Raw genomic sequence first — 15446 nt, 5'->3', positions numbered from 1 at the left:
GGAGGGGAGCAATATGATGGTGTAGTGAGGGAGGGGAGCAATATGATGGTGTAGTGAGGGAGGGGAGCAATATGATGGTGTAGTGAGGGAGGGGAGCAATATGATGGTGTAGTGAGGGAGGGGAGCAATATGATGGTGTAGTGAGGGAGGGGAGCAATATGATGGTGTAGTGAGGGAGGGGAGCAATATGATGGTGTAGTGAGGGAGGGGAGCAATATGATGGTGTAGTGAGGGAGGGGAGCAATATGATGGTGTAGTGAGGGAGGGGAGCAATATGATGGTGTAGTGAGGGAGGGGAGCAATATGATGGTGTAGTGAGGGAGGGGAGCAATATGATGGTGTAGTGAGGGAGGGGAGCAATATGATGGTGTAGTGAGGGAGGGGAGCAATATGATGGTGTAGTGAGGGAGGGGAGCAATATGATGGTGTAGTGAGGGAGGGGAGCAATATGATGGTGTAGTGAGGGAGGGGAGCAATATGATGGTGTAGTGAGGGAGGGGAGCAATATGATGGTGTAGTGAGGGAGGGGAGCAATATGATGGTGTAGTGAGGGAGGGGAGCAATATGATGGTGTAGTGAGGGAGGGGAGCAATATGATGGTGTAGTGAGGGAGGGGAGCAATATGATGGTGTAGTGAGGGAGGGGAGCAATATGATGGTGTAGTGAGGGAGGGGAGCAATATGATGGTGTAGTGAGGGAGGGGAGCAATATGATGGTGTAGTGAGGGAGGGGAGCAATATGATGGTGTAGTGAGGGAGGGGAGCAATATGATGGTGTAGTGAGGGAGGGGAGCAATATGATGGTGTAGTGAGGGAGGGGAGCAATATGATGGTGTAGTGAGGGAGGGGAGCAATATGATGGTGTAGTGAGGGAGGGGAGCAATATGATGGTGTAGTGAGGGAGGGGAGCAATATGATGGTGTAGTGAGGGAGGGGAGCAATATGATGGTGTAGTGAGGGAGGGGAGCAATATGATGGTGTAGTGAGGGAGGGGAGCAATATGATGGTGTAGTGAGGGAGGGGAGCAATATGATGGTGTAGTGAGGGAGGGGAGCAATATGATGGTGTAGTGAGGGAGGGGAGCAATATGATGGTGTAGTGAGGGAGGGGAGCAATATGATGGTGTAGTGAGGGAGGGGAGCAATATGATGGTGTAGTGAGGGAGGGGAGCAATATGATGGTGTAGTGAGGGAGGGGAGCAATATGATGGTGTAGTGAGGGAGGGGAGCAATATGATGGTGTAGTGAGGGAGGGGAGCAATATGATGGTGTAGTGAGGGAGGGGAGCAATATGATGGTGTAGTGAGGGAGGGGAGCAATATGATGGTGTAGTGAGGGAGGGGAGCAATATGATGGTGTAGTGAGGGAGGGGAGCAATATGATGGTGTAGTGAGGGAGGGGAGCAATATGATGGTGTAGTGAGGGAGGGGAGCAATATGATGGTGTAGTGAGGGAGGGGAGCAATATGATGGTGTAGTGAGGGAGGGGAGCAATATGATGGTGTAGTGAGGGAGGGGAGCAATATGATGGTGTAGTGAGGGAGGGGAGCAATATGATGGTGTAGTGAGGGAGGGGAGCAATATGATGGTGTAGTGAGGGAGGGGAGCAATATGATGGTGTAGTGAGGGAGGGGAGCAATATGATGGTGTAGTGAGGGAGGGGAGCAATATGATGGTGTAGTGAGGGAGGGGAGCAATATGATGGTGTAGTGAGGGAGGGGAGCAATATGATGGTGTAGTGAGGGAGGGGAGCAATATGATGGTGTAGTGAGGGAGGGGAGCAATATGATGGTGTAGTGAGGGAGGGGAGCAATATGATGGTGTAGTGAGGGAGGGGAGCAATATGATGGTGTAGTGAGGGAGGGGAGCAATATGATGGTGTAGTGAGGGAGGGGAGCAATATGATGGTGTAGTGAGGGGGGGGGAGCAATATGATGGTGTAGTGAGGGAGGGGAGCAATATGATGGTGTAGTGAGGGAGGGGAGCAATATGATGGTGTAGTGAGGGAGGGGAGCAATATGATGGTGTAGTGAGGGAGGGGAGCAATATGATGGTGTAGTGAGGGAGGGGAGCAATATGATGGTGTAGTGAGGGAGGGGAGCAATATGATGGTGTAGTGAGGGAGGGGAGCAATATGATGGTGTAGTGAGGGAGGGGAGCAATATGATGGTGTAGTGAGGGAGGGGAGCAATATGATGGTGTAGTGAGGGAGGGGAGCAATATGATGGTGTAGTGAGGGAGGGGAGCAATATGATGGTGTAGTGAGGGAGGGGAGCAATATGATGGTGTAGTGAGGGAGGGGAGCAATATGATGGTGTAGTGAGGGAGGGGAGCAATATGATGGTGTAGTGAGGGAGGGGAGCAATATGATGGTGTAGTGAGGGAGGGGAGCAATATGATGGTGTAGTGAGGGAGGGGAGCAATATGATGGTGTAGTGAGGGAGGGGAGCAATATGATGGTGTAGTGAGGGAGGGGAGCAATATGATGGTGTAGTGAGGGAGGGGAGCAATATGATGGCAGCAGTGTAGGTCCGCATTCCGGGGGTTGCCTGGTGACCGCTCCCTCCCTCACCGCTCCCTCATCTCCAGTAGCCTCACTCTCATGATCATCTCCAGTAGCCTCACTCTCATGATCATCTCCAGTAGCCTCACTCTCATGATCATCTCCAGTAGCCTCACTCTCATGATCATCTCCAGTAGCCTCACTCTCATGATCATCTCCAGTAGCCTCACTCTCATGATCATCTCCAGTAGCCTCACTCTCATGATCATCTCCAGTAGCCTCACTCTCATGATCATCTCCAGTAGCCTCACTCTCATGATCATCTCCAGTAGCCTCACTCTCATGATCATCTCCAGTAGCCTCACTCTCATGATCATCTCCAGTAGCCTCACTCTCATGATCATCTCCAGTAGCCTCACTCTCATGATCATCTCCAGTAGCCTCACTCTCATGATCATCTCCAGTAGCCTCACTCTCATGATCATCTCCAGTAGCCTCACTCTCATGATCATCTCCAGTAGCCTCACTCTCATGATCATCTCCAGTAGCCTCACTCTCATGATCATCTCCAGTAGCCTCACTCTCATGATCATCTCCAGTAGCCTCACTCTCATGATCATCTCCAGTAGCCTCACTCTCATGATCATCTCCAGTAGCCTCACTCTCATGATCATCTCCAGTAGCCTCACTCTCATGATCATCTCCAGTAGCCTCACTCTCATGATCATCTCCAGTAGCCTCACTCTCATGATCATCTCCAGTAGCCTCACTCTCATGATCATCTCCAGTAGCCTCACTCTCATGATCATCTCCAGTAGCCTCACTCTCATGATCATCATTAATGACTCGCTTTATCTGTACGTACCGATGTCCTCTCCATGAACTCTTTATTTTCTCATTAATACAGTATTTCCCCTGCATCACCTCCTCTCCCCTCCATCACCTCCTCTCCCCTCTTTATTACCGTCTCCCCTCTGTCTCTCAGTGCGGTGCCATCTTCCCTCTATTATGTCTTTCCTGTCGTCTTTGGTTGTATAATCTTTCTCTCTTATGTCTTGATAACTCTCTTTCATTCGTTGTTATGATGACTCTACTCTCATATGTAGCATTTAATGTATCTTCACTTTTCTGTCACGTTCTTCCTGTCTGTCTCCCTTTACCAAAGTTCGTCACATTCTTCACCATTTGTGCTGGGCCTCACCACCTGGCTTGCTGCTATGCTAATTATATGATTCTATTTCTATTTCATATTAATAGTTTGTCTTATTCTATCTCAGTTGCTTAATCATAATATTGTCTCATATCTTCCTCTGTCTGCCTGTCATTCTCTCTGTTTGTCTGGTTGGCTGGGGTCTGTCTCCGTCCCACACAGGTCCAGTGTGTGTGTGTGCCTGCCCAGCCCAGCCACCAGTCCTCGTCCTGCTGGTCTGCTACAGGTCCGTGTCCCTCTCCTCCTCCCTACTCTACACTTCACTCATTACAACACTCACTGTGTGGCCTCACACTTCCATCCTCACACTCCCCGGCAGCCTCATCACTCACACTGTGGTTGTGTCGTCACACTCTGCCGTACTGCATGAGAACATCATTATTCGTGTTTCCAGAAGTGTGTCATGCATGCATCATGTTGCCCTGTAATAATGAGCGTGGTTCCTCACGCCCCACCTCCAGCCTCATGTTGTTCTCATTCTCTGCTACACTCGCTGTCTTCATCTTGCTTCTGGCCACAAGGTCTTCCTCATGAGGGTATGTTGGTCCCTCCCGAACCTCTGGCGTAATCAGATCTTCTGTGCTGTCTTGTTTTCCATATTTCGTGGAGTCCAAACTATTTTTTATATTTTTCTTTATATTGGTCTCACTTAATTGTATTCTCTTATTAGAAGTTATTGTAATACTTGAGAGTATACCTGCCATCATGACACGTAGCTGTGCGACACACTGTAGTACATGGGTCACACACGAGTCTGGCTGGTCCAGTGTGAGGAGATGGTGGCGCAGAAAACCTCCACCTGGTCGTTGTTCTTTGTGCTGTTACACACACACACACACACACACACACACACACACACACACACACACACACACACAGCCTCCTCAATGTGTGTGTGTGTGTGTGTGTGTGTGTGTGTGTGTGTGTGTGTGTGTGTGTGTGAGTGTTGTCTCCTTCCATCATCACCAGTAGTGACGGGGGACCGGCTGTGTGGTCCTGGGTCGCTACTTTACGTAATGTAAATCATCTTTCTGTCGTGTTGTTTATCGTAGATCTAATTGTACGAAGTGGTTGTGGTGTTTGTTTGTGCATATATAAGTTGACAATTATGATTTAAGAAGACAAATATGTAGTTTATTCATGTCATCATTTAGCTGTTGATAATTATACTATACAGGAGGGGGTTCTACACCCATCACCCCCCACTTCCCATCCTGTCTCTATTACCACACGAGACTTTAAGCTTGTGAGCTGGTGTGGCTACACTCACACATCCAGGATTTATTCATTCTCTTCATCCACCATTTTCCTTCGCGTTACAGTTTCTGGTTCTTCCATCTTTACGCTTTTGTGTTACAGTTTACTATTATGGTGATGTAACCGGTGCCACAAGTTAAGTGGTGTCTAACCTTTACCTGTAACTCAGCTCTGTTGATTGTGGTAGAGTCTTTCTTGCCTTCCTCTGGACACACTACGTCAGATCTGATCTCTGGAAAAACTTTCGTCTTCATTAATGGAGTTCTGTGGTACGTCCTTCCTCGCGTTACGCCATCACCACCTGTGTGAGGCGCGACCACCAGCCACTCCCCTCCTCCTACTCCTGCTGCTGCTGCTGCTCCTCACGTGTCTTGCATGGTAGATCTTCAAATGATGATTATATTGTTGTTGACTATCATGTGGCTCATACACGATCACCACCAGGCTTCCTCCCGCCACAACACTGGTCACATCACATCACCTGGTGCCGGGAGGCGCCAGTCTCGCGGTGAGGGGCTGGCTTGGCTGCAGGGTAATGATCATCATTATAATCTCCTCATGGTAATATTAATCATGGCCTCTGTTACGCCTCTCTGAAGGCTGTACAGTCTTAGTGATGATCCGTCTTACATACCGGGTCGCTGAGTGATACGTGATAACAACACAAGTTTTTATCATAATGATTATTCCATGACTGCCCTGCTGCTGGTGTGCTCCAGTATGAAGCTGCAGTAGCTGTCTCGGGCGCGGGGACGCTGTGCTCTGCCACACAAGAGCGGTAGGTCGCCTCGCTATCAACGCTTGCACGCGTGATACGTTGTAGTTGATATCGTCAATATGAATCATTATTGACGGACAGAACTACACCACAATGACTGATGATAAAGTGTTGCTACAACATCAAGTTGTGGTCCAGGAATATTTAGGATACGTCACGTGTCATGGTGGGTTTGCTTGTTACGAGGATGGAACACACTTTATCTGTGATGTTCTTCATGGTTTGCGGTACTGGATAAGCAAGTTATGTATGTATACATATATACATACATGATTACTGACTGATATACATACATGAAATGTGTATATACATCGGATATACGTACATGACGTGTACATACATGTGGATATACGTACATGACATGTGTACATACATGCGGATATATGTACATGTGTACTTATCGTCATATTTACGTGTCGTTTATACACACATACATTTTGCTGCTGCCCACACTGCTGCCCACATTACTGCCCACACTGAGATAATGAGAAAATGTGTGTGTATGTGTGTGTGTGTGTGTGTGTGTGTGTGTGTGTGTGTGTGTGTGATGGGGGGGGGGGGGATGTATTAGTGGTTATTACCTTTGTATTGTTGAGACTTGTGGTACATGACGTGGTATGTTACTAGCGGGAAGCTGTAGTGTTACTAGCGGGAAGCTGTGGTGTTACTAGCGGGAAGCTGTGGTGTTACTAGCGGGGAACTGTGGTGTTACTAGCGGGAAACTGTGGTCTTACTAGCGGGAAGCTGTGGTGTTACTAGCGGGGAACTGTGGTGTTACTAGCGGGAAGCTGTGGTGTTACTAGCGGGGAACTGTGGTGTTACTAGCGGGGAACTGTGGTGTTACTAGCGGGGAACTGTGGTGTTACTAGCGGGAAGCTGTGGTGTTACTAGCGGGGAACTGTGGTGTTACTAGCGGGGAACTGTGGTGTTACTAGCGGGGAACTGTGGTGTTACTAGCGGGAAGCTGTGGTGTTACTAGCGGGGAACTGTGGTGTTACTAGCGGGGAACTGTGGTGTTACTAGCGGGGAACTGTGGTGTTACTAGCGGGAAGCTGTGGTGTTACTAGCGGGAAGCTGTGGTGTTACTAGCGGGGAACTGTGGTGTTACTAGCGGGAAGCTGTGGTGTTACTAGCGGGGAACTGTGGTGTTACTAGCGGGGAACTGTGGTGTTACTAGCGGGGAACTGTGGTGTTACTAGCGGGAAGCTGTGGTGTTACTAGCGGGAAGCTGTGGTGTTACTAGCGGGGAACTGTGGTGTTACTAGCGGGAAGCTGTGGTGTTACTAGCGGGAAGCTGTGGTGTTACTAGCGGGAAGCTGTGGTGTTACTAGCGGGAAGCTGTGGTGTTACTAGCGGGAAGCTGTGGTGTTACTAGCGGGAAGCTGTGGTGTTACTAGCGGGAAGCTGTGGTGTTACTAGCGGGAAGCTGTGGTGTTACTAGCGGGAAGCTGTGGTGTTACTAGCGGGAAGCTGTGGTGTTACTAGCGGGGAACTGTGGTGTTACTAGCGGGAAGCTGTGGTGTTACTAGCGGGAAGCTGTGGTGTTACTAGCGGGAAGCTGTGGTGTTACTAGCGGGGAACTGTGGTGTTACTAGCGGGAAGCTGTGGTGTTACTAGCGGGGAACTGTGGTGTTACTAGCGGGAAGCTGTGGTGTTACTAGCGGGAAGCTGTGGTGTTACTAGCGGGAAGCTGTGGTGTTACTAGCGGGGAACTGTGGTGTTACTAGCGGGAAGCTGTGGTGTTACTAGCGGGGAACTGTGGTGTTACTAGCGGGAAGCTGTGGTGTTACTAGCGGGAAGCTGTGGTGTTACTAGCGGGAAGCTGTGGTGTTACTAGCGGGGAACTGTGGTGTTACTAGCGGGAAGCTGTGGTGTTACTAGCGGGGAACTGTGGTGTTACTAGCGGGGAACTGTGGTGTTACTAGCGGGGAACTGTGGTGTTACTAGCGGGAAGCTGTGGTGTTACTAGCGGGAAGCTGTGGTGTTACTAGCGGGGAACTGTGGTGTTACTAGCGGGGAACTGTGGTGTTACTAGCGGGGAAGCTGTGGTGTTACTAGCGGGAAGCTGTGGTGTTACTAGCGGGAAGCTGTGGTGTTACTAGCGGGAAGCTGTGGTGTTACTAGCGGGAAGCTGTGGTGTTACTAGCGGGAAGCTGTGGTGTTACTAGCGGGAAGCTGTGGTGTTACTAGCGGGAAGCTGTGGTGTTACTAGCGGGAAGCTGTGGTGTTACTAGCGGGAAGCTGTGGTGTTACTAGCGGGAAACTGTGGTGTTACTAGCGGGGAACTGTGGTGTTACTAGCGGGGAACTGTGGTGTTACTAGCGGGGAACTGTGGTGTTACTAGCGGGGAACTGTGGTGTTACTAGCGGGAAGCTGTGGTGTTACTAGCGGGAAGCTGTGGTGTTACTAGCGGGAAGCTGTGGTGTTTGCCATAATGCTGGAATCAACACCATCAGGCCAAGTGACTTAGTATGACGACAGTGTCACAGTTTGTATGGAAGATGTATAATGTTGGTCCTGAGAGTAATACTAGTTATAATATATATATAAATGTATATGTAAACATTATGTTTGTTGTTAGAATATAGAAGGATAACCACAGTAACGGGTTTGTCTGGTGTGTGTCTGCAGGTGAGCTGCCTCCGTCAGGCCAGCTCCCCTGCCGAGGTCCACGTGCCGCCCCTGAGGCCAGAGCCAGTCCTAGGTAGGGCCCAACGCAACACAAGACACCATCTTGGACGGCCCCCACATCTGCTGGCCGGGTGACGCTGCTGAGGGCTGAGGCACGCCAGGGTCCTGGGCAGTGTGAGAGTGCACCAGTGTTGCAGGTGTACTTAGAGTGCACCAGTGTTGCAGGTGTACTCAGAGTGCACCAGTGTTGCATGTGTGCTCAGAAGGAAGGAAAAGTGAACCCATGGCGGGCAGAGACCAGTGAGTGAAGGAACACCTGTAGTGTTGGTGGTGAGACACCTGGCCCAGTGTTGAAGCAGTGCAGGAGGTGGGAGCAGCAACATGCCAGGCTTGGACGCGCTCATCGCCTTCAAGGACCGGGCGAAGGAGGTCAGAGAACGCTTCAACATCAGGTAGGTCGCTCTCATGTTGTCAGTGTGGTCACGGTATGTTCCATCTCATGTTGTCACTACCTACAACCCGCCCCTGCTGAGCCTCATGTTGTCAGTGTGGTCCCGGTATGTTCCATCTCATGTTGTCACTACCTACATCACACTGTTACTGTGTAGGAGACAAGGAAAAAGAAAATATAAAGCAATAAAAGGGTCAGGTGCCAAGATTGGAATGTGTAGATGATGAGCGCGCGAAGTTGTTACCAAACTTCTATAACAAAAGTTGTTGGTGACCATCCATATATGATGTAGTGAAATGTGTAAACTGAAGTTGTACCAGTAAGAGGATGTGTGGTGGTGCATGAGGCGCTGGGCCAGCTCCTGGACCACACATTCATTTCATGTGTGTTGATAACATTGTGTTACACCTGTTACTGGTCACATATCATAAGCTGGTCACAGGGAGCACCAACATTCATCACTATTTATCACTTCCATGATTATCATTATCACTTCCATGATTATCATTATCACTTCCATGATTATCATTATCACTTCCATGATTATCATTATCACTTCCATGATTATCATTATCACTTCCATGATTATCATTATCACTTCCATGATTATCATTATCACTTCCATGATTATCATTATCACTTCCATGATTATCATTATCACTTCCATGATTATCATTATCACTTCCATGATTATCATTATCCTCCTGATGATGATGATATGTCTGTGTTATTTTTGTGACTTCCGAGATGATGATAAGATGATGGGCCAGGGAACGCTGGTGGAGGAGGAATTACTGTGAGGCACCAAGTGTCGTCACCTTGTACGTTATTACTGAAGCCTCAGACTCAGTTATGTCTGTTGTATGGCATTATCTACATCAGTTGTGTCGCGGGTTTGTAATCACCACAAGTAGCTTGACGCAGGAGCTGCTGCTGCTGCGTCATGCTACCGATCTCCAGCAGCTCAAAATGTAACTGACCATCGCTGTGTGTGTGTGTGTGTGTGTGTGTGTGTGTGTGTGTGTGTGTGTGTGTGTGTGTGTGTGTGTGTGTGTGTGTGTGTGCGCGCGCGCGCGTGTGTGTGTGTGTGTGTGTGTGTGTGTGTGTGTGCTATCAAAGTTGTATATTGTTGCTGAGGACTGTGGTAAGAGTGGGTGTGGTACGGACGGGTGAGTGTGGTACGGACGGGTGAGTGTGGTACGGACGGGTGAGTGTGGTACGGACGGGTGAGTGTGGTACGGACGGGTGGGTGTGGTACGGACGGGTGGGTATGGTTCGGGTGGTTGGATGTGGGGTGTGTGTGGTGGTATAGTCCTTGGCCTGACGGATGGTGGTGTGTGGTTCATAGAATAAATGGTGTCGAATATGGTAGCAAGATGGCGTGTCGGAATGCTGTGTGTGGCACCATAACATCGTAGTAAAGTATAGTATGAGACACTTCTCGAGGAAGACACAGATGACCTGGTGTTACTTGGTTGAGACAATCGTCGTGTGTATGATGGTGTCAGGAAACACTGGAGCTGTGCGTCAAGTTGCAACAGTGGGATGAAGAGCCATAAGAGGCCAATGGTCGACTGATACAGGTAGTGTGCCAAGATGCAAGGGAAGGCTGGGCCACGTAGCCTCGTCCACAGTAAGTGAGATAACATTGTACAGATGGAATGATACACCGTAATGTACAGATGTTGGAATCACATGTTAGTGACAGGTGTTGAGGGAGAGGATTGGCTTGGGCGACGTGTTTGTATTTCTTCAGGTAGTGTGGTGGGTTACTGCTGCCTCTTGTTGTCAGAGGTCACGTGTGTGTATCATGTTGAGGGGATCCCGTGTGGAAGATGTTTGTATCATTGATGTTTGGTAACCAGCGGTGGATCCCTCCTTCCCTCCACCTTGTTGGTGTGGTCGTCTCCCGCTTCACTCAACACTTCCCCGGGTCCTGCAGGAGGAACATCTGGATGAATACGTTCATTTTCTACTGAAAGTTACCTCGTTGAGTGACCACCTTCTGAAGGAGGTTAGACACAGGCGGCTCCACAGTTATCAAGCGACACAGTCAACATTTATGGTGCTTCTGCCTCCACACCACAGGTGTTGTCCAGCTGGTCAACACTTGTGGTGTACTAGACCAGTGGCGTTCATTGTGTATGGCTCGGGTCACACAAACTTACCAACAGTCACAATGGCTTATTCAGTCACAGTAGGTTTTCCTTCAGTCACAATGGTTTATCCTCAGTCACAATGAGGTAAATAAGAATACTGAAGATGTTGACATGTTGAGCAGGAGGATACGACCCTCAAGATGTAGGGTATGGGGTCGTACCGCTGAGCACCGGTAGGTAAGATGATGAGGCGCCTCGCTGGCAGCCACCCTCGCCAGAGAACATGTCTTTCTTGATGATTGTAATTAGCGCGGTTATTACCTGTGCCGGCTTACCTGCAGGTAATCAATGTCGCCGTCTGAGTGGCAGACAAATATGTAATTTGTGTCGACGGTTGAGGAGTGCTTGACGAGGCAGTCTCGCGGGTGTGACTCATGACACGGAGGTCCCCCTCGGGTGTGGGTGTAGGCCAGGGTAGGAGTCATGAAGGCAGGAGACCCCAGGCGCTGGTGGGTGAGGTGTGTGAGGACCGACCAAGTGTTTCATGTGTGGCTCTGCAGGCATGATGTCCCTCCCTCTCTCACCAACCCAGCCACCTACACTCCCCACCCACCAACATCATCTCCTTCCTTCACTATCTTTTTACTTTCTCGTTACCCGTCCTGTCCACTCTTCCTGTCCCGTCCCGTCCCGTCTCGTCCCGTCCCCGTGCGGGTCCGCCGCTGATGAGGCAGCGGTCGGCCGCTTTGATGAGTATTCCCTCTAGACTCACTCCAATTTGACGATCCTTCGGCTGATACGGGTTATGGCGTGGCTCTGTATGGATCATTCTCGCCTCTTTATCCCGGGGAGTTACAGCCATACTGGAGCAGGGCTGGAGGACTGTAGTGCCCCCGCCCCTCCAGTACTGCGGCCAAAATATGACGGTGGTGAGGCGGTGATGCAGCCTGACGAAAATTGTTCATGTCCGTCACCTGGGGAGGATGGAGGGAGGGAGGGAGGTTGTGCAGTGAAGGGTTGGTCCTACTCCTCCTCCTGCAGGATGATCAGGACTTCACGAGGACTCCTACCAGTACACATGGCGTGTGGAAGGTGAAGCAGAGTGATGTGTGGGTTCCTGGGTCAACACACACACGGCCACACCATCATGGCCGCACAAACCTGCCTCTGATGACGTCATCATTAACCTGACTCTTAAAGGTCAGGTTGAAGGTCACGCTGAAGGTGTGGTAGAGCCCAACATGGCCATTATCAGAGATGATTATAACTGGCTCACCAGGAGAGGCGCTACAACCTCACCTCACCTCCCACGTCCTCCCCGTCGGGGAGAAGCCCGACAACCTCACCTCCCACGTCCTCCCCGTCGGGGAGAAGCCCGACAACCTCACCTCCCATGTAGCTGGGAGTCTTGTTAGCGACCCACTCGTCACTGAGGTGAACTGGTCAGACCACGGCAGTCAGAGGTTTGCGGTCAGGTACGTGGGACGTGCCTGGGGTACGTACGTACACGACTGAGGAATAACTTAGCAGGTTGGCAGTATAGCCACGTACAACATGTGATATATTCTGATGGTAAGTTAGGAAAACAATATAATGTGGGTGTAGTGGAAGTGTCGGTAGTGATGGAAGTAATGATGGAAGTGTTAGTAGTGATGGAAGTGTTGGTAGTGATGGAAGTAGTGATGCAAGTGTTGGTAGTGATGGAAGTGTTGGTAGTGATGGAAGTGTTGATAGTGATGGAAGTAGTGATGGAAGTGTTGGTAGTGATGTCTTAAGATGTGATTCATTCATCCTCACCGTCCCATATTCCCCCATCCGCTTTACTCTTTCTTTTTGTCTGTCTGTCTGTGTGTCTGTCTGTGTGTCTGTCTGTCAGTGGGTCGTAAAATATTTAATCACGAAGATGATAACATCATTACAGATATTAGATATCAGAGAAAGACATTACATCACGAGACCTAGAGACCTGAGTCTCACCAGCTGACAATAGGCAGACAGATGGTAAGATGAAAACATCAGCAGCATCAGGTCTTCATAAGATGGCTCGTGCAACACCAGTGAAGAAAGAAAGATGTAAACTTATACCAGCAATATAGACCACAGTCTGACATCACACGTGACAAGTCTGTGAGAGAATGTTATAAAGAAACACAAGTTGTAACACTTGATAAACAAAGTCTGCTACACGAGGGTCAACCTGGACTTATTATTATATGAAGATGATACAAGGACAATGGACGATGCTTCTCTGTTTTGATGAAACATTTGACAATTTATTTGAATAGAAATATTTAACTGGAAAGATTGATGGGAGAAAACTTGAATATGCAAAGAGAACATCGAGGAAAATGTTGTGAGGAGGATACATTATGGAACAGAATTACCTTCAATAATGTTGATAATAACAACATGAGACAGTAAGAGAGAAGTGTGGGATACTTAATCAGATGTTTGAGTTAAATGTTAGCATCAGAAAATGACCAAGAAAAGATGGCAGAAGTCTTGTATATAGTTAAATGATGGGCAGAAAAGCGGTTCATGGAATCTGAAGAAGAAAACCCTGAGGAAATGATGTGCTGGTACGTTAAGAATATATCGGTGACTTGCGCCTTACACAATCCCGAGAACGAAATATATCGGTGACTTGCGCCTTACACAGACCCGAGAACGAAATATATCGGTGACTTGCGCCTTACACAGACCCGAGAACGAAATATATCGGTGACTTGCGCCTTACACAAACCCGAGAACGAAATATATCGGTGACTTGCGCCTTACACAAACCCGAGAACGAAATATATCGGTGACTTGCGCCCTACACAGACCCGAGAACGAAATATATCGGTGACTTGCGCCCTACACAGACCCGAGAACGAAATACATAAAACAGTGTAGAAGAATGAAAAGATCTCAGTCATCGTCAATAAGATGGAATTCAAACAGCAAATTGATGTGATAAAATTGGTAAAGTAAGTTGATGAATGATGTGATTATGACAACTGTACTCACGAGAGTGTATGACATTGTTTACTATTGTTTACATAAGATGTGAGACTGAGGCCAGCTGTGTTGTGTGGACGCTGACATAACACACACACACACACACAGACAATACAGAAACACTTCAGAAACGAACTGACGGGAATGGAACACATCAGTCACCACGAGAGGCTCAAGAACCTACACGTAAGCGACGTATAAAGATATACGTGATGAACTACACATGTCAACACATTGAGGATATTATGGTAATATTGTGAGACTTTAAGACGTGATGAACTACACATGTCAACACAGTGAGGATATTACGGTAATATTGTGAGACTTTAAGACTTCCAGCGGGGAAGACGGAGGGCAGTAAGGCTGCAGATATCGCACCGAACCTACAGGAAGCATGTCAAACCAAGATATTCGAGATCCTCACATAGAAACAGAAGTACCTTCCCAGCTACGTACCTCTCCAGCTCTGTACCTCCCCAGCTCCGTACCTCCCCAGTTCCGCACCTCTCCATCTCTGTACCTCCCCAGCTCCGCACCTCCCCACCTCCCCAGCTCTGTACCTCACCAGCTCCGTACCTCCCCAGCTTCGTACCTCCCCAGCTCCGCACCTCTCCATCTCTGTACCTCCCCAGTTCCGCACCTCCCCAGCTCTATACCTCACCAGCTCCGTACCTCCCCAGCTCTGTGCTCTCTGCAGGCAGTAGGTGCAAGACTTCCTTCTTGGCAGATGGCCACAAGTATGATATTGACGGGAGATGAAACAAATGACAGAGTCCTTTACAACACTGTAACCTATCCTCTTATCTGGCCCTCCCAGGGGAGCTTATCTGCCCGGCGGAGGATCCGGTGCCGACAGTGACCCCAGGAAGAATTTATGACTGAGAGAGAGAGAGAGAGAGAGAGAGAGAGAGAGAGAGAGAGAGAGAGAGAGAGAGAGAGAGAGAGAGTATGTACATGGAGGGTGTACCAGAGTCGGGGTTAGCGCGTAGAGCTCATCGTACGTACGTATATTATGTTGATGTTCTGCTGCTGTTGTTCTGGATGTTTTCCTGCAGGTGATACAGTTGTGTGTCTCATGACCTGCCGTCAGCCACTCCTCTTCCCATGCCTTGTGTAACGACTCCCCACGTATACGTACACGCTCCTGCTACAACAAGAATACTTTAGAATCATTTTTCTTCCATAAACTTCCAGGTATATTTCTAGTTTGACAGTTTTGTTTCTTCCCGTATATATACTGAGGCTCCTGAAGGACTCCACTGGTCGGATCCGCGGTTTATAAAGTGTTGTGATGTTGCGTGTGCGTCTGTGTACAGGTAGTGCAGAGCAGTTTAGTAAGTGCTCTGTGTCTTCTGTATGATACTGGGATATGGCGAGTCTTAGGATATGTGGCAATGATTCTATAGTGTGTTAGTGGCTGGTGATGTCCAGAGTGTAAGCTGGAGAGTGTGACGCGTGTTGGTCTAGGGAGTGTGGTTTCTAATGTGTGTATCTTCGGTGGGGTGGTGGAAATTGAGTTG

The 15446-nt window shown here is 48.9% G+C and overlaps 1 protein-coding gene across 1 annotated transcript in view; it reads left to right on the top strand.

Annotated features, from left to right (window-relative positions):
• Positions 1-15446, top strand: part of VGlut (Vesicular glutamate transporter) — a 191002-nt gene that overhangs the window by 14747 nt on the left and 160809 nt on the right. Inside the window, exon 2 of the mRNA XM_071682119.1 lies at positions 8377-8828. Within this exon, the coding sequence (XP_071538220.1) occupies positions 8758-8828 (71 nt within the window). The 5' untranslated portion in view covers positions 8377-8757. The remainder of the gene's footprint in view (positions 1-8376; positions 8829-15446) is intronic.

The sequence above is a fragment of the Panulirus ornatus genome, chromosome 34 (genome assembly GCF_036320965.1).
Source record: "Panulirus ornatus isolate Po-2019 chromosome 34, ASM3632096v1, whole genome shotgun sequence".
NCBI lineage: Eukaryota > Metazoa > Arthropoda > Malacostraca > Decapoda > Palinuridae > Panulirus > Panulirus ornatus.
This window is presented reverse-complemented; position numbering and strand designations above follow the sequence as displayed.